This window comes from Poromitra crassiceps (genome assembly GCF_964638095.1).
Source record: "Poromitra crassiceps genome assembly, chromosome: 20".
In the NCBI taxonomy this organism is placed as follows: Eukaryota; Metazoa; Chordata; class Actinopteri; order Beryciformes; family Melamphaidae; genus Poromitra; species Poromitra crassiceps.
Genome location: NC_139637.1, coordinates 3,966,721 through 3,990,841, shown reverse-complemented (window position 1 = coordinate 3,990,841; position 24,121 = coordinate 3,966,721). Strand labels below are relative to the sequence as shown.

Below are 24,121 nucleotides of genomic sequence, written 5' to 3'. Positions count from 1 at the left end.
GCACAGCACATAGTCTGTGTTAGAGAAGGCAAGAGAGACCGCACCAGCACATAGTCTGCCACCACTAACACAGCAGAATACATTCAAACCTATTTTTCATTGTCTGTGAGCTTCTGCTAATTCTCAGTGTTGTAACGGTAAAGAAGAACCTTGATCCATATCTCAAACTCTGCCATGTTGGGTCTTTGAATTTGGGGATTTGGGTCTTGAAATTCCTTGAATTTGACGTTGAAGAAAGTGTGGGAACCCTGCAAAAAAGATGTCAAGTGTCCCTCAGGATCCTCACCAGTTACCTGGGAAGTAGATTTAATGAGAAGCACATTGGCGTCTTCAGTGCACACCACACCACCGTGCAGTACTGGACACCACCACCGTGCAGTACTGGACATGTGTTCTCGTGTGAGGGGGTATGGCCGCTGCTGCTATGTTGGCATGGTGTCCCAGTCAGAAGATAGCGTGTCCCAGTCAGAAGATAGCGTGTGTGGCGACGGGCGAGAAAACGCTGGTCCACTCAGTGTGGAATGCCTGTGGGAGAGAGGGGACTTACTGCAATAAAATGCATGGCATGTCCCTTATGTGGGAGACAGAATGAATGACCTGGGGGACGATGGCTAAGCAGATACTCCAGTGTGTTTAAAAATGCGGACTTGTCCCCTGGTTTTTACACACTGGTCCCCCCCCCCGCGATAGACTCCAGCCAGAGTAAAGCCACTCTCACACATGAACTCGGGGTCATGCTCAGGGTTGCCTGCCCTGATTTTGACCCTTTCAAAGTACATCACAAACGGACCATTTTGCTGCAACTCGACTTAATCCAGAACCTTACTTCCTGGAACTCTTGAGAGTAAAAAAACTGGTCCATTGGAGTGAATGGAGATGTCGCGACTCTTCTATATACACGGCTCTGACTCCAGCTGAACTTTAAACCCCGCCCCCCCCCCCCCCCCCCCCCCAAAACCTGAAGTGGTTTCGCGCGCCCATTGCATTAGTAATGGAACACTTGGGAAGACAATCGGCGCAGGCTGTCATTGGCTGTTTGTCTGTTGAATGAAACTTCCTCTCCAATCAGGTGGGCTTAAAGCCAGCGGAGACGTCAGAGAGCAGAGGAGGCCTCACTCATCAGGCTCTTTCTCAGGCTGAGGTTTAGTGTCACAAGTGACAGTTTGTCAATTCCCCCCAACCACTCCACTCAAGGGTTAAACACACAGGAAACTTTGTCTCTCTCTGTCTGTCTGTCTCTCCTTCTCTCTGTCTGTCTTTCTCTCTGTCTGTCTTTCTCTCTCTCTGTCTCTCTCTCCTTCTCTCTTTCTCTCTGTCTGTCTTTCTCTCTGTCTGTCTCTCCTTCTCTCTGTCTGTCTTTCTCTCTCTCCTTCTGTCTTTCTCTCTGTCTGTCTTTCTCTCTGTCTGTCTCTCTGTCTCTCACACAATTTTGTTGTAAAAGAAAATCTGAAGATGTCTGTGTCTCCTGTGCCTGCGAGTGTGCATAGCAGCAAGGTGTGGAAAAGGAATCTTCTGGTGGGCTTAAGCCTCACGCGCTCTCCCTTCCTCCCTTTCATCAATCTTTCACAACAAACTGCCACACATGCAACAAAAGCCCTCCATAGATCTACAGATCTATACAGATCTATATGGCCGTATAAAAACACACTATATATGTGTTGCAGGGCTGTAAAGCCTGTTGTAGTATCAGTCAGCCATCACACAATATAGTAGTTAACTGCAGCTCCGCAAAACATTTCACACACACAAATCACTACCATGTTCATTGTTTGTGAATATGACATTTGTAATAAACATAATTGGGATTGTGTGAGAGCTAGGGCTGTGAATCTTCACTGGCCTCACGATTCGATTCGATTACGATTCAGAGGGCTACGATTCCATTCGATTACGATTATCGATGCATCTTAAATCGATGCATCTTAAATCGATGCATCACTTTTTTCCGCAATACATGATTTATTTTTCCTCACTTTATTTTTTCTCACTGTGTGGCTACTTTTAAAATAAAAGTGCATTTGGAATTGCATTGTATTATGATCCATAATTAAAATAAACAACTGCATGTACTTCCATTATATTTTATTTGATTATAAAAAAATAAAAATAATAATAAACGATTTTTGACATTTGTGAATCGATGCAGAATCGGGCACGTCCGTCCGCATCGCGATGTATCCTAATCGATTATTTTTAACACCCCTAGTGAGAGCCCTTATGTGTATGTCTTTGTAAATGTTCCAGTGTTGATTGTTTTGTGTCATTAGATATTGTTTTGTTTAACCCATTGATACCTGATGCAGCATTTGTGTGTGTATCCCTTTAAGACCGCGTGATGTGGTTCGCAGTCTTAAAGGGATACACACACAAATGCTGCATCAGGTATCAATGGGTTAAATGTTGTTAATCATTTCTACGTTTCGTGCCTGAGGACCCCCTCGAAAACCAGACGGTGCATCTCAAGGGGTGTGTCCTCCAATCAAGTTTTGAAATGAAAACACCAGTATTTAATTAAGGAATTATTTTGTTATCTTTTTATACTATTATGTTAATGCACTATACGCCCAGCTTGAGTGATACCTCCTGCACTATACTCCACAGATAGCTGGGGGTCAAGTAAAGGGAGTGCTAGGTGTTCTGCTGGCTGGTGCCTGGTAGCGCTTGGCGGCGGTCTCCTATTGGCTCGCGCTCTAGCGAGAGGAGTCAGTCTTACCATGTCAAGCCTTTCCGCCACCTAATGCTCTGTGCAAAGTTTACATTCCATTCCTGTTTCTAACACACGCTGCTACCTCACGTCTGAGCAGATATTGTTACGCTGCTACCTCACGTCTGAGGAGATATTGTTAGTCTTTTAAGAGCTTGAGCGGGTCAAGGAGGTCGTGAATCCGTCTTGTGTTTCGGAGCTTTCGGAGGAGCGCTCGTTTGAAAAGGTCACTACTTGAATCAATTCCGACACAATGAGCGATGCAGCCCCGCTTTGATCTGTGTGTGTTTGCCGAGCACACGCTCCAGTGGCACCCAATGAGACGCCATCAAAAGAGAGAGAGAGTGTGTGTGAGCGAGAAGATGCTTTACACGCCATCAGAAAACAATCCGACTTTTTGATATAGAGAGGCAAAGCGACCGCCTACTTCCTGCTTCAGCACTGTACCAGAGATTTTCATCCGCCATTTATTTTCCCATCCACATTTCGTAAAATGCGTATAAAAATTGTTTTACTGGTTCAAACCAAACGGTACAGATATATTTAGAAACAGGAGAGATCGGATAACATTTCACTGGGACCAAAACGTTAAAAAAAATGCGGGTTTAAAGAAAATATTTTTTCGATGTTGTTTTTTTAAGTTTTGGTCCGAGTGAAATGTTCTATGGTCTCTCCCGATTATAGCGTCAGCTGAACCGTTTGGTTCGACGAAGTAAAACTATTTTATAAGCATTTTACGAAACGTCTATGGGAAAATAAACGGCGGATGAAAATCTCTGGTACAGTGCTGAAGCAGGAAGTAGGCGGTCACTTTGCCTCTCTAGAGACATAGAGAGAGGCTCACTTGTGTAACGTATACGCTGGGTCCATCTTCATGCTGGTTATGTGTTGAAGATGTTCCTCACAGATTGTTCTGTCTGCAGCTGCATCAGTGTCTTTATTGGTGGAGTGGGTGAGAAGAATTCTTCTCACGCTGGGTCTGACAGCACTTGGCCGTCACAGAGATGGAGCTGGGAGGAGAATGCTGTAGTGTGGGCGTACAGTGTGTATGATACTGTGTGACTGACTGTGTGGGCGTACAGTGTGTATGAGAGTGTGTGTGACTGACTGTGTGGGCGTACAGTGTGTATGATAGTGTGTGACTGACTGTGTGGGCGTACAGTGTGTCTGATACTGTGTGACTGACTGTGTGCTTGTGTCGGTGTGAGATGTTTGCATGCGTCTGTGTTCTACATGTGTGCAAGTGTGGGGCCTACATGCATGTATGCTCTGGTCTATATGTGCATACATGTGCGCGTGGGACATCCCACATGTACATGTGTGCGTATGTGCGTGCGTGTATTTAGGCTCCAGTCTTTCTATGTAACAGATGATAGTCTCTCTACCAACTTTTGAACAGTATTGTTGCTGCTCTGGTGTTCCCTCTCATAGTGTTACGTCGTTGAAACAAGTTAATAGCCGGGCGGGGCGACGCTAAATAGCTAGCGTTAATCCAAAACATAAAAAAACTCAATAAAAACGAGCTTACCACCATCGACCCCATCGATGGCTGCAAACATTCTCCAAGCATTGTTTATTCCTGCAGTCTTTGAGCAAAAGTTCTAGAGAAGTGGGGGAAGCTGTGACTGGCTCTAGTCTAGAGAAGTGGGGGAAGCTGTGACTGGCTCTAGTCTAGAGAAGTGGGGGAAGCTGTGACTGGCTCTAGTCTAGAGAAGTGGGGGGAAGATGTGACTGGCTCTAGTCTAGAAAAGTGGGGGAAGCTATGACTGGCTCTAGTCTAGAGAAGTGGGGGAAGCTGTGACTGGCTCTAGTCTAGATAAGTGGGGGAAGTTGTGACTGGCTCTAGTCTAGAGAAGTGGGGTGAAGCTGTGACTGGCTCTAGTCTAGAGAAGTGGGGGAAGCTATGACTGGCTCTAGTCTAGAGAAGTGGGGGAAGCTGTGACTGGCTCTAGTCTAGAGAAGTGGGGTGAAGCTGTGACTGGCTCTAGTCTAGAGAAGTGGGGGAAGCTATGACTGGCTCTAGTCTAGAGAAGTGGGGGAAGCTGTGACTGGCTCTAGTCTAGAGAAGTGGGGGAAGCTGTGACTGGCTCTAGTCTAGAGAAGTGGGGGAAGTTGTGACTGGCTCTAGTCTAGAGAAGTGGGGGAAGCTGTGACTGGCTCTAGTCTAGAGAAGTGGGGGAAGCTGTGACTGGCTCTAGTCTAGAGAAGTGGGGGGAAGATGTGACTGGCTCTAGTCTAGAAAAGTGGGGGAAGCTATGACTGGCTCTAGTCTAGAGAAGTGGGGGAAGCTGTGACTGGCTCTAGTCTAGAGAAGTGAGGGGAAGCTGTGACTGGCTCTAGTCTAGAGAAGTGGGGGAAGCTATGACTGACTCTAGTCTAGAGAAGTGGGGGAAGATGTGACTGGCTCTAGTCTAGAGAAGTGGGGTGAAGATGTGACTGACTCTAGTCTAGAGAAGTGGGGGAAGCTGTGACTGGCTCTAGTCTAGAGAAGTGGGGGAAGCTGTGACTGGCTCTAGTCTAGAGAAGTGAGGGAAGCTGTGGCTGGCTCTAGTCTAGAGAAGTGGGGGAAGCTGTGACTGGCTCTAGACTAGAGAAGTGGGGGAAGCTGTGACTGGCTCTAGTCTAGAGAAGTGGGGGAAGCTGTGACTGGCTCTAGTCTAGAGAAGTGGGGGAAGCTGTGACTGGCTCTAGTCTAGAGAAGTGGGGGAAGCTGTTACTGGCTCTAGTCTAGAGAAGTGGGGGAAGCTGTGACTGGCTCTAGTCTAGAGAAGTGGGGGAAGATGTGACTGGCTCTAGTCTAGAGAAGTGAGGGGAAGCTGTGACTGGCTCTAGTCTAGAGAAGTGGGGGAAGATGTGACTGGCTCTAGTCTAGAGAAGTGTGGGGGAAGCTGTTACTGGCTCTAGTCTAGAGAAGTTGGGGGAAGCTGTGACTGGCTCTAGTCTAGAGAAGTGGGGGAAGCTGTGACTGGCTCTAGTCTAGAGAAGTGGGGGAAGCTGTGACTGGCTCTAGTCTAGAGAAGTGGGGGAAGCTGTGACTGGCTCTAGTCTAGAGAAGTGGGGTGAAGCTGTGACTGGCTCTAGTCTAGAGAAGTGAGGGAAGCTGTGACTGGCTCTAGTCTAGAGAAGTGGGGTGAAGCTGTGACTGGCTCTAGTCTAGAGAAGTGGGGGAAGCTGTGACTGGCTCTAGTCTAGAGAAGTGGGGGAAGCTGTGACTGGCTCTAGACTAGAGAAGTGGGGTGAAGCTGTGACTGGCTCTAGTCTAGAGAAGTGAGGGAAGCTGTGACTGGCTCTAGTCTAGAGAAGTGGGGTGAAGCTGTGACTGGCTCTAGTCTAGAGAAGTGGGGGAAGCTGTGACTGGCTCTAGTCTAGAGAAGTGGGGGAAGATGTGACTGGCTCTAGTCTAGAGAAGTGGGGTGAAGCTGTGACTGGCTCTAGTCTAGAGAAGTGAGGGAAGCTGTGACTGGCTCTAGTCTAGAGAAGTGGGGGAAGCTGTGACTGGCTCTAGTCTAGAGAAGTGGGGTGAAGCTGTGACTGGCTCTAGTCTAGAGAAGTGGGGTGAAGCTGTGACTGGCTCTAGTCTAGAGAAGTGGGGGAAGCTGTGACTGGCTCTAGTCTAGAGAAGTGGGGGAAGCTGTGACTGGCTCTAGTCTAGAGAAGTGGGGGAAGCTGTGACTGGCTCTAGTCTAGAGAAGTGGGGGAAGCTGTGACTGGCTCTAGTCTAGAGAAGTGGGGGAAGCTGTGACTGGCTCTAGTCTAGAGAAGTGGGGGAAGCTGTGACTGGCTCTAGTCTAGAGAAGTGGGGGAAGCTGTGACTGGCTCTAGTCTAGAGAAGTGGGGGAAGCTGTGACTGGCTCTAGTCTAGAGAAGTGGGGTGAAGCCGTGACTGGCTCTAGTCTAGAGAAGTGGGGGAAGCTGTGACTGGCTCTAGTCTAGAGAAGTGGGGGAAGCTGTGACTGGCTCTAGTCTAGAGAAGTGGGGGAAGCTGTGACTGGCTCTAGTCTAGAGAAGTGGGGGAAGCTGTGACTGGCTCTAGTCTAGAGAAGTGGGGGAAGCTGTGACTGGCTCTAGTCTAGAGAAGTGGGGGAAGCTGTGACTGGCTCTAGTCTAGAGAAGTGGGGGAAGCTGTGACTGGCTCTAGTCTAGCTTCTTGTCCATTTAGCACTTGTCGGGGGCGGCGATTGTTCACGGGACAAAAGCACATGGGCAGGGAAACAAAGACCCACATTAATCTGATTGGCTGTTGACGGGCGATGACCGTGAAAAGTTCAGCCGTTGCCAACTTTTCTTGGCCGACAAGCGTGTCGACCATCCGCCCATCAGCCCAGCTTCCCTGCTCATTCTGCTCATTGGGCTCTAGAGGAAGTGAATGGACGTCCGGTGACTTGTCCAGCGTGTTGCTCGCCGTCTCCACGGACACTTGGGTGCCAAGTTCTGTGTGGACGTGGCGACGACAGAGGAGATGTTTCAGTCACTGTGTTAGATTGTACGACAGCTGATGTGGTGCCATCCTGAAGGATCTGGGCTCAGTTGTTTCAGGCTTACCAGTCTTTCCTGGACCTTCTGCCCCTGTTGCTTAGCAATTGTTCACGGAGCAAAATGCAGACGTTTCCCTTAACAACGTAAACAGCAGCTGGTCACATTTCAGGCCTGTCCTCTGTTCTGTGTAGCATCACCTGTCCTGTCCTCTGTTCTGTGTAGTGTCACCTGTCCTCTGTTCTGTGTAGTGTCACCTGTCCTCTGTTCTGTGTAGCATCACCTGTCCTCTGTTCTGTGTAGTGTCACCTGTCCTCTGTTCTGTGTAGCGTCACCTGTCCTCTGTTCTGTGTAGCATCACCTGTCCTCTGTTCTGTGTAGCTTCACCTGTCCTGTCCTCTGTTCTGTGTAGCGTCACCTGTCCTCTGTTCTGTGTAGCTTCACCTGTCCTGTCCTCTGTTCTGTGTAGCGTCACCTGTCCTCTGTTCTGTGTAGTGTCACCTGTCCTCTGTTCTGTGTAGCATCACCTGTCCTCTGTTCTGTGTAGCATCACCTGTCCTGTCCTCTGTTCTGTGTAGCCTCACCTGTCCTGTCCTCTGTTCTGTGTAGCATCACCTGTCCTGTCCTCTGTTCTGTGTAGCCTCACCTGTCCTGTCCTCTGTTCTGTGTAGCGTCACCTGTCCTCTGTTCTGTGTAGCGTCACCTGTCCTCTGTTCTGTGTAGCGTCACCTGTCCTCTGTTCTGTGTAGCATCACCTGTCCTCTGTTCTGTGTAGCATCTCCTGTCCTCTGTTCTGTGTAGCCTCACCTGTCCTGTCCTCTGTTCTGTGTAGCCTCACCTGTCCTGTCCTCTGTTCTGTGTAGCGTCACCTGTCCTCTGTTCTGTGTAGCCTCACCTGTCCTCTGTTCTGTGTAGCATCACCTGTCCTGTCCTCTGTTCTGTGTAGCCTCACCTGTCCTCTGTTCTGTGTAGCCTCACATGTCCTCTGTTGTTCTGTGTAGCATCACCTGTCCTCTGTTCTGTGTAGCCTCACCTGTCCTCTGTTCTGTGTAGCATCACCTGTCCTGTCCTCTGTTCTGTGTAGCATCACCTGTCCTCTGTTCTGTGTAGCATCACCTGTCCTCTGTTCTGTGTAGCATCACATGTCCTCTGTTCTGTGTAGCATCACCTGTCCTCTGTTCTGTGTAGAATCGCCTGTCCTCTGTTCTGTGTAGCATCACCTGTCCTCTGTTCTGTGTAGCATCACCTGTCCTCTGTTCTGTGTAGCCTCACCTGTCCTCTGTTCTGTGTAGCATCACCTGTCCTCTGTTCTGTGTAGCCTCACCTGTCCTCTGTTCTGTGTAGCATCACCTGTCCTCTGTTCTGTGTAGCATCACCTGTCCTCTGTTCTGTGTAGCATCACATGTCCTCTGTTCTGTGTAGCATCACCTGTCCTCTGTTCTGTGTAGCATCACCTGTCCTCTGTTCTGTGTAGCATCACCTGTCCTCTGTTCTGTGTAGCATCACCTGTCCTGTCCTCTGTTCTGTGTAGCATCACCTGTCCTCTGTTCTGTGTAGCCTCACCTGTCCTCTGTTCTGTGTAGCATCACCTGTCCTGTCCTGTGTTCTGTGTAGCATCACCTGTCCTCTGTTCTGTGTAGCATCACCTGTCCTCTGTTCTGTGTAGCGTCACCTGTCCTGTCCTCTGTTCTGTGTAGCATCACCTGTCCTCTGTTCTGTGTAGCATCACCTGTCCTCTGTTCTGTGTAGCGTCACCTGTCCTGTCCTCTGTTCTGTGTAGCATCACATGTCCTCTGTTCTGTGTAGCATCACCTGTCCTCTGTTCTGTGTAGCATCACCTGTCCTGTCCTCTGTTCTGTGTAGCATCACCTGTCCTCTGTTCTGTGTAGCATCACCTGTCCTCTGTTCTGTGTAGCCTCACCTGTCCTGTCCTCTGTTCTGTGTAGCCTCACCTGTCCTGTCCTCTGTTCTGTGTAGCCTCACCTGTCCTGTCCTCTGTTCTGTGTAGCGTCACCTGTCCTGTCCTCTGTTCTGTGTAGCCTCACCTGTCCTCTGTTCTGTGTAGCGTCACCTGTCCTGTCCTCTGTTCTGTGTAGCGTCACCTGTCCTCTGTTCTGTGTAGCCTCACCTGTCCTCTGTTCTGTGTAGCGTCACCTGTCGCTCACCTGTGTGGAATCTGCTGTCCCTTTTTGTCTGTAGCTACTCCTTCAACATTCTTGCAAGGCAAACATTGTGCATTGTGAACAGAGTCATTCATAAGTAAACAGTGGAATTCCACTAGGTTGGAATGTGTGTGTGCATGTGTGTGTGTGTGTGTGTGTGTGTGTGTGTGTGTGTGTGTGCATGTGTGTGTGTGCGTGTGTGTGTGTGTGCGTGCGTGCGTGCGTGCGTGTGTGTGTGTGTGTGTGTGCGTGTGCGTGCGTGCGCGTGTGTGTGTGTTTTGCATATGTGTATCTGTGTATGTGTATGTGCGTACATGCAAGTGCCTGCTTGGAAGTATATGCCTGGTTACCATTATATCCCTGTGGATATTATATTGCCACAATTGAGTGGAGCAGGGAGACGCTTCTGAGACGTCCTCTGGGAGGGCTGGGAGGGGCTTCTGAGACGTCCTCTGGGAGGGGCTTCTGAGACGTCCTCTGGGAGGGCTGGGAGGGGCTTCTGAGACGTCCTCTGGGAGGGCTGGGAGGGGCTTCTGAGACGTCCTCTGGGAGGGGTGTGGTGCAAAGATTGCAGAGCCGGTCAAGACCTTTATCTCGGGGGAGAGACAGCTCCTTCGACACCGAGGAACATGTCTCAACTAACTCAACTAGATTGAAATGCAAAGTTCACACCAGCTATTTGACCCATGCTGCAGTAGCGGCGTGAGAAAGCAATGTCGTTCACAGCTCTCGCTGACGTGAGGTCAGCTGGACGGTGGACACAGAGCACTGTTAGGTAGAGATATGGAGGTTTGTGACGTCAGATGGACGGTGGACACAGAGCACTGTTAGGTAGAGATATGGAGGTTTGTGAGGTCAGCTGGACGGTGGACACAGAGCACTGTTAGGTAGAGATATGGAGGTTTGTGACGTCAGATGGACGGTGGACACAGAGCACTGTTAGGTAGAGATATGGAGGTTTGTGAGGTCAGATGGACGGTGGACACAGAGCACTGTTAGGTAGAGATATGGAGGTTTGTGACGTCAGATGGACGGTGGACACAGAGCACTGTTAGGTAGAGATATGGAGGTTTGTGAGGTCAGCTGGACGGTGGACACAGAGCACTGTTAGGTAGAGATATGGAGGTTTGTGACGTCAGATGGACGGTGGACACAGAGCACTGTTAGGTAGAGATATGGAGGTTTGTGAGGTCAGATGGACGGTGGACACAGAGCACTGTTAGGTAGAGATATGGAGGTTTGTGAGGTCAGCTGGACGGTGGACACAGAGCACTGTTAGGTAGAGATATGGAGGTCTGTGAGGTCAGCTGGACGGTGGACACAGAGCACTGTTAGGTAGAGATATGGAGGTTTGTTAGCTCAGCTGGACGGTGGACACAGAGCACTGTTAGGTAGAGATATGGAGGTTTGTGAGCTCAGCTGGATGGTGGACACAGAGCACTGTTAGGTAGAGATATGGAGGTTTGTGAGGTCAGTTGGACGGTGGACACAGAGCACTGTTAGGTAGAGATATGGAGGTTTGTGAGGTCAGCTGGACGGTGGACACAGAGCACTGTTAGGTAGAGATATGGAGGTTTGTGAGGTCAGCTGGACGGTGGACACAGAGCACTGTTAGGTAGAGATATGGAGGTTTGTGGGGTCAGCTGGACGGTGGACACAGAGCACTGTTAGGTAGAGATATGGAGGTTTGTGAGGTCAACTGGACGGTGGACACAGAGCACTGTTAGGTAGAGATATGGAGGTTTGTGGGGTCAGCTGGACGGTGGACACAGAGCACTGTTAGGTAGAGATATGGAGGTTTGTGAGGTCAACTGGACGGTGGACACAGAGCACTGTGAGGTAGAGATATGGAGGTTTGTGAGCTCAGCTGGACGGTGGACACAGAGCACTGTTAGGTAGAGATATGGAGGTTTGTTAGTTCAGCTGGACGGTGGACACAGAGCACTGTTAGGTAGAGATATGGAGGTTTGTGAGGTCAGCTAGACGGTGGACACAGAGCACTGTTAGGTAGAGATATGGTGGTTTGTGTGGTCAGTTGGACGGTGGACACAGAGCACTGTTAGGTAGAGATATGGAGGTTTGTGAGGTCAGCTGGACGGTGGACACAGAGCACTGTTAGGTAGAGATATGGAGGTTTGTGAGATCAGCTGGATGGTGGACACAGAGCACTGTTAGGTAGAGATATGGAGGTTTGTGAGGCCAGCTGGACAGTGGACACAGAGCACTGTTAGGTAGAGATATGGAGGTTTGTGCCAAGATGGCAAAGCGATGGACATCCATCCCAAGGGAGTAGTGGGAAGCAGGAGATGAGATGATCGCAGCGACGGTCGGCTGGTCGGCTCAACTGAAAAGAATTTGGGCCTGTCAGCGGTTTCCCTTTGAAAAGGGCCCAGGATTGTTGTTGTAAGGGTGCTCAGTCAGGGGAGAGAGGATCTGGGCGGGTAGATCAAGTTATTTATTAGCTGGAGCCATTTAAATGGGAAACTCTACCAGGATGGAGGTGGGTGGAGATGGGAACTGGCGTGCCATGCCAACTGGAAGTGCCAGCGGTGGCATCCTGCCAGGGTGGTGTGCAAAACATCTCGTTGGCTTGTGGGGCAGCCAGGGCATGGTTGCATAGCAACACAATGGGATGGCTCTGGAGTCTACAGTCTGGACCCTCACCGGCCACGCTTCATCTGAGCCATCTCAGCTCTCAGCTGGAGCTGAGTGAGTTGAAATGGACATGGACACAGTCCACTTTATCAAGATGATCAGATATGCTAAGCTCTCTGGGTCCATCGGGTGCACTGGGAGAGGAGGAGACAGTTGATCATGTGACTGTGGGAGGGGAGGGGAGAGGGGGTGGTCAGAGATTACTATCAGAGAATGGTGTGATAGGAATCTGCATTGATTGAATCCTTTTGGAGGTCTTCTTCTTCACACATGGTCCCTCCACACACCTCGCCTGCCTGTGGCTGTAGGCATTGTCTCAGGTTGAGTCGTAAAAGAGAATGTGGAAACTGCAACATCGACCAGGCGTTAAAACAGAGTAGTAAAGTACGCCCTTATGTCGTCTTAACATACACTCAGTCTCGGCATTTTACTTTGTTCACGTACCCCGGGGGAACGAAGTTATAGATTACCCTAGGGGCCTCAGCCTCTCTTAAAGTTTGATTAGCACCCACATTGTTTAGGTACACCGTCTGCCGTACGCCACGATGAAGGACACGTTGATCACCATCTGACGTGAGCAACCTGTCCTTTGTGTGGTGGAGCTGCTGCAGCAGTGTTGAGGTGTTTTTACTGCTGGAGGTGACATCATGTTTCCGTGATGGACTCCTTCCTGATTCCAGAGCAAAGAGCCGTGCAGCCGTGAAGCACTCTGTGCTGCGCTGCGGTGTCGGTGTGCCCAGTGTGTTCGTCAGCCCGGGGCCATGGAGTTTAAAGCATACCTCAACAGATTTGTGTCATCCAATCAGTGTGTGTGTGTGTGTGTTTGTGTGCGTGTGCTTATTCTACATGTGGATTAGTGTGTGTGTGTGCTTATAGAGAGGCAAAGTGACCGCCTACTTCCTGCTTCAGCACTGTACCAGAGATTTTCATCAGCCATTTATTTTCCCCATAGACATTTCGTAAAATGCTTATAGAAATAGTTTTACTGGTTCAAACCAAACGGTTCAGCTATATTTAGAAACAGGAGAGATCGTATAACATTTCACTCGGACCAAAACGTTAAAAAAATGCGGGTTTAAAGAAAATATTTTCTCTATGTTGTTTTTTTAAGTTTTGGTCCGAGTGAAATGTTCTATGGTCTCTCCCGATTATAGCGTTGGCTGAACCGTTTGGTTCGACGAAGTAAAACTATTTTAGAAGCGTTTTACAAAATGTCTATGGGAAAATAAATGGCGGATGAAAATCTCTGGTACAGTGCTGAAGCAGGAAGTGACGTTCCACTTTGCCTCTCTATTCTACATGTGGATTAGTGCGCTCAACTGTGACTATTTTGCAGGCGCCATCCCCCAGATTAGCAACACATACGCCATCCATGATTTTGAGATGTAGAGCAGGTGCGCTTCCTCAGATTGCCTCCTTGGCTGTGGGTGCTCAGCTACTGGAATTAGTATCAAAAAAATCACTACAAGAGTGAAGGTAGCAGCACTCCAAAAATTAAGATGCAAGACGGCATGTGCCTTCATCAGAGCATCAGTTGATGCTCTGATGAAGGCACATGCCGAAACGCGTTAGCCCTCAATAAAAAAAAAATAAAAAAAAGAAAAAAAGAAAATGGAAATCTGAAGTCTTGCATCTTAATTTTTGGAGTGCTGCTACCTTCACTCTTGTAGTGATTTTTTTGATGCCATCCATGATTTCTTTGCACATTTGTGTTAATAATACTAACGACGTAATTTGTTATCAGCGCGGGGCCAGGGGGCGGGGCATACGCATAGTGATGTCATGAACTTTTATTTGCATGTGAGCTCTGAGGGAGGCCGGCGAGAGATAACGACTGGTCAAAGTAAACACATCACAATACGTGCGTTTCCTGTCTCGCCCTGTGTTCCCCCCCCCCCGCGGGACCGATATAGCAGCGCTGGGTGTAACCCGGCTCCGCGCACTTCAGCCCCTATAAATCTGTGTCCCTGTGTGTTTTGCCTGCAGGTGACCCGGGCCTCCAAGGTGTGGGGGGAGGTCCCTCTGCCAGAAGACCTGGAGGCGGAGAAGAGCGTCCAGGCGTCTCACAGCTTGCTGGACGATGACGAGGACTTTGCCGCCGACGAAGCTTCAGGAGGTGGGTCTGGAGCGAGGGTCACAAAAACCGCAGCAACAGCTGTCCTTAATTCATGGGAGATGTGTTTTTCATGAAGCATTCCTTACACTGTCAACCCACCCCACATCTGTGTTAAATGTCATGTCAACGGCGCTCAAGAAGCCATCTTAGAAAATGCTTATTGACTATTTCTTCTCGAAAGCTTCACTTCTTCTCATACACTGACTGCACTCATTCGTGTCATGAGGTCCACTGATGAGGTGAATCCAAGTTAAAGCCATAATCCAATATGGGGCTCCTCTTATTAAATCTATAGCGATCGTAAAGCAGGAGACGCCGCTAAAGAGAAGCAGATGAGTTGGAGATGCATTTTTTTTTTTTTAAAGCTTTGACACGATTGAAATGTGGATTGTGCAAAAAGGGAGCTGCAGTCGATATCAGCAAGACATTCCAAGTGTTTTGTACATTCTCACTGTAGCTGCAAGTCAGCACCCTCCTGCTGTGTTTTCAGATTGATGTTCCACCTGTTGTGTCAGTGAACCACTCAACCACCATGTGTTGATATGTGTCTTGTCTCCACAGACCGGAACAGCGGAGAGGATGATGGCAGCACCCCGTGGCCAACCTCGGTGCCAGGCAGCACAAGTAAGTCCTTACTGTCTGGCACCAGTGAATCCAGGAAGTCAACGAGGCCATTAACATGTGTTTTCTGTGATCAGATTGCAATCAGATTGTGTTTTTATCACTTGAAAATGCCAAGTGTAAACACCCCCAAAACGCATTGAGGAAGGATTGCAATCTGATCGGGCCAAACCACCTCCGGAGGTGGTCAGGGATGCATTGTGTGTACACATTGAACACAAGTGTAAATGCAATGTGTCCTCTCAATCTGGATATAGCAACTGTATGCGGATTGAGAGGACAACCATTTCTGCCATCAGATTGCAATCAGATTGCAGAAAACGCATGTTAACGCCAGGTGTAAATGGCCTCTCTTGAGTACAGCGTTATGTTGATGTGTGGGAGATCACTCGACCGTACGCGGCCGTGTCGTGTCCACAGGGAACGTTTTTTCTTCAGGTCAGAATGCTGTGTGGAGATCAGGTCCAGAGCACTTCCAACGTGCACAGACACAGCGCTTATTTGTTGCTGTGGGAAATCCAAAAGTTGAACTTTTTTCTCTGCTTGAGGCGCCCAGAGCGCTCCGCCCAAAAACACGAGGCGTCGAGAGCGCGTAAACGCCAGGTGCGGTGCTGGGAAGAGCAGCGTTCCTAGCGTGTCCTTCCTTACCAACGAGAAGGAATTGCAGAAAGACACTGGCAGCTCAAATAGACGTGTGGAAAGCTTCCCTTTCTTTGATTCTGTCCTAAAGCCCCCCTCCAGTGTATTTAGTCATTTTTAAGTTATTTCATGTTGATTGCCTGTTGATTAACCAGTATTTTTATATTTGTATTTATTTTATTATTATTATTATTTTGTGCTCAAAGTTTAAAAAAATAAATAAACTGTTGCTAAAAAAGGGTGATGACGTATGACTCAGTGGAAAGCTATGTCAAAAGTCATGTCATGACTGATATATGAATAAAATGATATACTGCAAATAGCTAACGTTAGCTTCTGGCGTTAGCTAGCTGTTATCTGTTAGCTACGTTCGGAATCGTTAGCTACTTGTTCGCCAGGCTCAAAACGCCACTGAATGACCAATTCCGATGTAAGTGTTGATCAGTTCGAGTCACGCTCTTTCCATTAAGTCCATCAGCTTTGATGTCTGTCGGCGGGTTTGTTGATAATATAATATTGTGGCACGGCGGCCATATTGTTTCCGGTCATTTCCGCTGTAGCACAGACAAAGAGTATATTGAAGGCAAGAGAGGAAGCTGTTCTGCTTTTTTTTGGCAACAGTGCTGCAGCCATGATGTTGCAGTGGGGGGGTATATATATATATATATATATATATATATATATGAACGTTTTCATGGAACACCAATGGTTATACAGGTAGGAAAGCTGATTGGAGGGGGCATGCTGTGTGTGTGCGTGTGTGTGTGTGTGTGTGTGTGTGTGTGTGTGTGTGTGTGTGTGTGTGTGTGTGTGCGTGTGTGCGTGTCTGTGTGTGTGTGTGTGTGTCTGTGTGTGTGCGTGCGTGTGTGTGTGTGTGTGTGTGTCTGTGTGTGTGTGTGTCTCTGTGTGTCTCTGTGTGTAAGGGAGAACTAGAACCTGAACGATGTCGTTTTCACATCCTCCTGCACCGTATCATCTTCTGCCTCCCAGCTCACAGTCTGGTGGTCATAACAGAGACCTTCAGGTTTGTCTCAGAGACATAAACATCTCCTCTCCCTCCTTTCATCCTGTAAGCCGGTGGCACGGGCCAAAGCACAATGAGAAGACGACATGAAAGCCACCATCAACAATAAAAGCTGTGGCAGATATCTCCAAACAGACACCGTTGTTTTGCATTCCACCCACCGCTGCCCGCTCCTCCCTACCCCTCTTCAAGAACATCTTTTATGGACTTAAAAAGGATTTCTATATGGGGAATCACTGTGAGACAGCATGCCTCTGTTAGTCATGCTTGTATACTCGGGTCGCTACGTTGATCCTGTTGCTGCATGTTTTTGCCATTTATAGATTTATCTTCATCGACAGAGTTTTTTTTTTATACTATTTGACCTTAGGCTACAAGGTATCAGTATTCACTAACCAAGTTATCAATCTCTTGAGACATATTTTGTACGTAAATCTTAAATGTAGTTGATTCTGGTAAATACTATTCCTGAGTTATGGTAAATGGCCTGCATTTATGTAGCGCTTTTATCCAGAGCGCTTTACAATGAGTAGCTACATTCACCCATACATTTATACACCGATGGCGGCAGGCTACCACGCTGGGTGCTGGCACAGTCATCGGGAGCAATTCGACATGCAGACTGGAGTCGGCGGGGATCGAACCACCGACCTCTTTTATCCAAAGCGACCAGTGAACGACCCGCTCTACCTCCTGAGCTGCAGCCGCCCCGGCCTTACTACAGCCTTAATGCTGATTTGAGTGGTGTTGTGCTCTGTATATAGAATCAGATTTAAGGATCTCTGGAGGGAATATTTCCCCAAAGTTTATTAGCTGTTACAGAACAGTTCGGGCAAGCTCGGCACTATAGATAACATCAACATTTTAGATGTTGTCCTCATCCCTTTAACCATACAGGCTATTTATGTACCAAAGCAGTCAAAATGTCATTCCAGACAAGTCAAATCAAGACAAAGGCCAGTGGGTAATGGCTGCTGCTCCTTAGGTTGCCCGTGGTGCCAGACGCTGCCTGGCACCTGACAGGCTGGTGCAGCTGATTACATCATGCTAGGATAATAGTTTTGGTAGCTGACATCAGAGCCGGGGGGCGGGGCATATAGCGTCATGTGCCTCGCTCAACAGAAATAGAAATGATTTATTCCCCTTCCCGACAAGCAAGCATGACGAGATTGGTACCGATGGATGCCGTAGATCGTCTGGTTTCATATAATAGCAGGAGCTTCACTCTGTCTTTAAAAAATGAGCCCACTACAGCCTCTGAAAGACAGTAATAGCAGATGCCGGCGTCCTCAAGGAGTAGAACTTTGTTCATGCAAACACTCAAAACGGCCCCGCGACTCACTTTTGGGTCGTGACCCACCAATTGAGAACCACTGGGTTAAAACATTTGATTCATATTTGAACAGTACCCCTACAGTATATGAAGACAGAGGAATATACGGTTATTGCAATTGACCCATAAGAAGGATGAAGTAATGTAGTTGTGAGAAATCTTTGACTTTTCTTGTGCACAGAGATTTGCAAGATGGTTGCAATAGATGAAAGTTATCTTTAAAACTCTTTGTTGTTTTGAACTGAAGTGCATCTCAGCCAAATCCGGTGGAGAAGTTTGGTGCAGCTGCAGTAACCTTTTAGTAAAGTTGATTTAGCAGATAAACACAAGAGGAAAAGGCAGTTGAAAGTTAGAGAACGCAAAGTCAGATTGTGTTGACAACTCGACAGGAAAATAACATTGTGTTCATGCGCTCACATTTTGCGGTGCTACATGAGCCTACAAAAATTCCCCCATTACCTTCTTGGTTTATTGCTTCTGTTGCCGTAAACTTCTCGGCTTTTGCAACCACGAAAAGGTCACTGCTACTTTAAGACGGCAACTAATTAAATCGGGGGTTTGGGATCACGCAGTATTTTCCTTGATATATTGTCTTATCTCAAAGGTGGTTTGGGATTTGCATTGGGCCCAGTGTATCTGCAGGCCATTTCCATATTTAGATCTGAGCGTCACAGGAAGCAGTTGGAAGGAAATTAGGTTTCCTGTGTTGGATGTGCTGAATGCTAGAGTGTTTCTGTCCTGTGGGTCTGCACACTGTCCCCCCCAAGCCTCTGAGTGTCTCTGTCCTGTGGGTCTGCAGACTGTCCCCCCCAAGCCTCTGAGTGTCTCTGTCCTGTGGGTCTGCAGACTGTCCCCCCCAAGCCTCTGAGTGTCTCTGTCCTGTGGGTCTGCAGACTGTCCCCCCCAAGCCTCTGAGTGTCTCTGTCCTGTGGGTCTGCAGACTGTCCCCCCAACGCCTCTGAGTGTCTCTGTCCTGGGGGGGGGGGGGGTGCAGACTGTCCCCCACAAGCCTCTGATTGTCTCCGTCCTGTGGGCTCCTTCCCTTTCCTGCTACAGTGAAGTGGTCAGCATTACGTGCTGCTACGCCTTGTATCCTGTTGTTGGCCAAACTGTAGGTTGAGGATTTCCCATTTCCTCCTGTCTCAGCCTGTCTTGATCCAGGTTGACTCAACTATTTGTCAGACGAGGCTATTTTCAACTACTTTTGTCCATTGTTTTTTTTTCTCTTTCGTTGGCCTAAATCACTGTCTGCAAACTCCTCTGGAGATATGAAGGTTGTATCCCATGTCCTGCTAACCTCTTGTGTTGACCTCCTCAACAATCAGAGCTCCATAGAGATTTCTGGGAGATTTCTCTCAGCTTCTGCAGGCTCCCTCACAGACGTTATTCCCAGTGCACTGAGAGAGGATATTGGCAACTCTGTTTTAGAAGCCAGAAAGAGACAAAGGTTAGCATGTCTTCGTTGTAATGACAATGCGGTCGGAGGAGGAGGCCTGCCGAGGTTACATTCTTCCCACTGGCTAATTTGGGATCAGAAGCTTGAGAATTCATATCTCCAGGCTGCTTGAGGTCTTTTTGACCTCGTTCATAGGGATTTTTTGTTGGGGGGGCAGAACCTGAAATAGTCACAGAATGTGTGGTGGTTCTGCGAGAACCCAATGAGCCAAAATAGATCCAAAACCGTTTTGTGGGTATTTTTGAGATTTTGTATATTTGCTATAAAGGAAGTGGGCAAATTATGTTGTTGTAAACAATCAATCACATTGGATTTGTTGTTTCAGTGCTGGTGTGTTTGTTCCGTACTCTCTCCTTGTGGAACGCTACTGGAGAAAATGGAACGTTGGGGAATGTTTAAAGCCATTTTTCTCCGAATAAAAGACTCATCACTTTTGATATGAGAGAGATGTCTCAGTCATCCATACATAGGGGGAGAGTTTATCGTTTATGGGGGTGAAAAAAATATTTTCACTGTGTGAAGGGTATTTGCAGCCCCCCCCCCCCCCACACACACACACACACACATATTTGTAGTAAGCTGATGATTTTGACTTGTTTAGTGAACTGTATTTGAGTGCATCGTGTCATAAAGCACCCGTGAATGAGCCGTTGCTGCCTGGCACATGTGAAGCAGCAAAGTGCAGCCTGGAGTTTTCCTCACTGGTTTTTCAAGGTGAGGAGGATAAGCTGAGAGATGTCTGCTGTGTTTGGTCTTCCAGGCAGAACGTTTGTTTTGATCTCTAGGTTCACGCTGTCCTTTATCTGCTGGGATTCAGAGCTCTGCTGGCGTCTCACTCAGCTTGTAGGCTCTCACTCCTGATCATATCAATGGGTATTGGGGGATATTCGCTGGAACACAAAAACAATCCAGAGTTTGGATTTTTCCATCATCCCTCGAGGAGAGCAGATGTTACAACACAAGACCATAATACATCAAGGTAATGACCCCTGTCTGCCCGTCTGCCAGTTGGTCCAGGGTGGGTGTGGAGGTCCGCTCAGTGTGTGGGTGTGGAGGGTCCGCTCAGTGTGTGGGTGTGTGGAGGGTCCGCTCAGTGTGTGGGTGTGGAGGGTCCGCTCAGTGTGTGGGTGTGGAGGTCCGCTCAGTGTGTGGGTGTGGAGGGTCCGCTCAGTGTGTGGGTGTGTGGAGGGTCCGCTCAGTGTGTGGGTGTGGAGGGTCCGCTCAGTGTGTGGGTGTGGAGGTCCGCTCAGTGTGTGGGTGTGGAGGGTCCGCTCAGTGTGTGGGTGTGGAGGTCCGCTCAGTGTGTGGGTGTGGAGGGTCCGCTCAGTGTGTGGGTGTGGAGGGTCCGCTCCAGTGTGTGGGTGTGTGGAGGTCCGCTCAGTGTGTGGGTGTGGAGGGTCCGCTCAGTGTGTGGGTGTGGAGGGTCCGCTCAGTGTGTGGGGGTGTGGAGGGTCCGCTCAGTGTGTGTGTGTGTGGAGGGTCCGCTCAGTGTGTGGGGGTGGAGGGTCCGCTCAGTGTGTGGGTGTGGAGGTCCGCTCAGTGTGTGGGTGTGGAGGTCCGCTCAGTGTGTGGGGGTGTGGAGGGTCCGCTCAGTGTGTGGGGGTGGAGGTCCGCTCAGTGTGTGGGTGTGGAGGGTCCGCTCAGTGTGTGGGTGTGGAGGGTCCGCTCAGTGTGTGGGGGTGTGGAGGTCCGCTCAGTGTGTGGTGTGGAGGGTCCGCTCAGTGTGTGGGTGTGTGGAGGGTCCGCTCAGTGTGTGGGTGTGGAGGTCCGCTCAGTGTGTGTGGAGGGTCCGCTCAGTGTGTGGGGGTGTGGAGGGTCCGCTCAGTGTGTGGTGTGGAGGGTCCGCTCAGTGTGTGGGTGTGTGGAGGGTCCGCTCAGTGTGTGTGTGGAGGTCCGCTCAGTGTGTGGGTGTGGAGGTCCGCTCAGTGTGTGTGGAGGGTCCGCTCAGTGTGTGGGTGTGGAGGTCCGCTCAGTGTGTGGGTGTGGAGGGTCCGCTCAGTGTGTGGGTGTGGAGGTCCGCTCAGTGTGTGGGGGTGTGGAGGTCGGCTCAGTGTGTGGGTGTGGAGGGTCCGCTCAGTGTGTGGGGGTGTGGAGGTCGGCTCAGTGTGTGTGTGTGGAGGGTCCGCTCAGTGTGTGTGGGTGTGGAGGGTCCGCTCAGTGTGTGTGTGTGGAGGTCCGCTCAGTGTGTGGGTGTGGAGGTCCGCTCAGTGTGTGGGTGTGGAGGGTCCGCTCAGTGTGTGGGTGTGGAGGGTCCGCTCAGTGTGTGGGGGTGTGGAGGGTCCGCTCAGTGTGTGGGTGTGTGGAGGGTCCGCTCAGTGTGTGGGTGTGGAGGGTCCGCTCAGTGTGTGGGGGTGTGGAGGGTCCGCTCAGTGTGTGGGTGTGTGGAGGGTCCGCTCAGTGTGTGGGTGTGTGGAGGGTCCGCTCAGTGTGTGGGGGTGTGGAGGGTCCGCTCAGTGTGTGGGTGTGGAGGGTCCGCTCAGTGTGTGGGTGTGTGGAGGGTCCGCCCAGTGTGTGGGTGTGGAGGGTCCGCTCAGTGTGTGGGTGTGTGGAGGGTCCGCTCAGTGTGTGGGTGTGGAGGGTCCGCTCAGTGTGTGGGTGTGGAGGGTCCGCTCAGTGTGTGGGTGTGGAGGTCCGCTCAGTGTGTGGGTGTGGAGGTCCGCTCAGTGTGTGGGTGTGGAGGGTCCGCTCAGTGTGTGGGGGTGTGGAGGTCCACTCAGTGTGTGGGTGTGGAGGGTCCGCTCAGTGTGTGGGTGTGGAGGTCCGCTCAGTGTGGGGGTGTGGAGGGTCCGCTCAGTGTGTGGGTGTGGAGGGTCCGCTCAGTGTGGGTGTGTGGAGGTCCGCTCAGTGTGTGGGTGTGGAGGTCCGCTCAGTGTGTGTGGGTGTGTGGAGGGTCCGCTCAGTGTGTGGGTGTGGAGGGTCCGCTCAGTGTGTGTGGGTGTGGAGGGTCCGCTCAGTGTGTGGGGGTGTGGAGGGTCCGCTCAGTGTGTGGGGGTGTGGAGGTCCGCTCAGTGTGTGGGTGTGGAGGGTCCGCTCAGTGTGTGGGTGTGTGGAGGGTCCGCTCAGTGTGTGGGTGTGGAGGGTCCGCTCAGTGTGTGGGGGTGTGGAGGGTCCGCTCAGTGTGTGTGTGTGTGTGTGTGTGGAGGGTCCGCTCAGTGTGTGGGTGTGGAGGGTCCGCTCAGTGTGTGGGTGTGTGGAGGGTCCGCTCAGTGTGTGGGTGTGGAGGGTCCGCTCAGTGTGTGGGTGTGGAGGGTCCGCTCAGTGGGGCACTGGACAGGCTGGGCAGGGCCGGGCCCACCCACTCAGTACTTCTGCATTTTTCCTCGAGTGGACACAGTTGGTCAGATGTGTGTTTCAGTGCCACTGCCTCTGTGTGTGTGTGCATGTGTGTGTGTGTATGTGTGTGTGCGTGCGTGTGTGCGTGCGTGCGTGCGTGCGTGCGTGCGTGTGTGTGTCAGACACAGGGAGCCTCTTGGGGCAGAAGGACAAGCGCTGGCAGCTGCAGTTATTTTGGTCTAGATCTTTGTTGTTGCACTGCTGGTCTTCTTCTCGGAGGTGGTCACAGTCACACACAGAACTGGAGTGTGACAGCGTCCAGCAGAGGAGGGAGAGAGAGAGATCACTCGGCTCGGTAGAATAACGAGATGTTTGGCTTTGCGCCGTCTGTGGACAATGCGGTCGTGACAGTCCAAGGAGAGTAGACAAAACAGACGTGCCGTGTTGTTGTTGAAGGACACTGGACTTGTTTGGGTTAACCTCTGTGAGAAGAGTTTGTGTTAGCCATTGATAAAAAAAAAAAAAGCCTTTATCCTCCATAAGCAAACAGTTGATTGTCAGTGACTAGGCAGCCGCGGAGGCCATTGTTCTGCTTCTGAATGACTCCTCTGCTGTTCACTGACTTGAGAATGATTCCTTGGCCTCCATGTTGCCACACTGTGTTGTGCCAATAACAGATCTGTTGCCGTGGAGAGACCTCTCCTCTCTTTAGGAAATAGATGCTCAACGTTTCGCGGAAGAGCAGCGCGTGTTGCTGCTGTTTGTACCATCTCTCTTTCCATAATGGCAGACTCGTGTCGAGGACAAGGCTGCAACTGATATCTCCGTTTATTTTAATAACCTTTATAATGAATGTGCCGCAACAAGAAAACAAAGGGAAGAAGGGGAAATTGTTTGCTGTGTCACAAAACTATGACTGATTTAGAGTTTTGTGGAAAACGTGTGAGTTTTGGCCGTGTTTTTAAATGTCCCCAAGTTCCCCCAGATCTGAGAGTTTATTTTGATAGGACTCCACGGTTGGTCAGTGGCTTCCTCCCCACTAAGGAGTGTTCATATGATAATAATAATAATATGTCTCCTGGGATTTGCTAAGCTGTTAACTCTTTTGCCTCTGTTGGATCACACTTTGATATGTCCGTGATGTTTGGAATGTATCAGCAAGTTGGACTTGCATATGACCTCACCAACAGAAGATGTAGCTTCTCCCCTGATAGATGGAAGAACTATCTTTTTCAACGTTCTATCTAGGGGTGCACCGATCACGTTTTTTGCCACCGATTGCCGATCGCCTATGGGAAATATCTGCCCAACCGATCATCGACCGATCACCGATCACCGATCACCGATATATAAACTCCTCAAAAAAAGTTTGGAAACGTTATTTTAGGTTGATTATTTCTCCCCTTTAATAATACCAATTGGCACTGTATTTTATATCGTTGGAAAGCCTGATTAGTGATAGGGCATTTTTTTTATAAAAAAAAAAGAAAGAAAAAAAAAAAATTAATATAAAAAAATATCGGCAATCAGCCGAAATATCGGCAATCAGCCGAAATATCGGCAATCAGCCGATCGCATATTTGAGGTCAAAATCGGCCGATACAGATTGCTTGCCGATCGATCGGTGCACCCCTAGTTCTATCTGTTCATTCTGCTATAGGCTAC

The 24,121-nt window shown here is 49.6% G+C and overlaps 1 protein-coding gene across 1 annotated transcript in view; it reads left to right on the top strand.

Annotated features, from left to right (window-relative positions):
* hspg2 (heparan sulfate proteoglycan 2) overlaps positions 1–24,121 on the top strand; it is a 148,529-nt gene that overhangs the window by 38,349 nt on the left and 86,059 nt on the right. The window contains exons 2-3 of the mRNA XM_083657119.1: positions 13,981–14,110; positions 14,672–14,734. Coding sequence (XP_083513245.1) covers positions 13,981–14,110; positions 14,672–14,734 — 193 coding nt within the window. The remainder of the gene's footprint in view (positions 1–13,980; positions 14,111–14,671; positions 14,735–24,121) is intronic.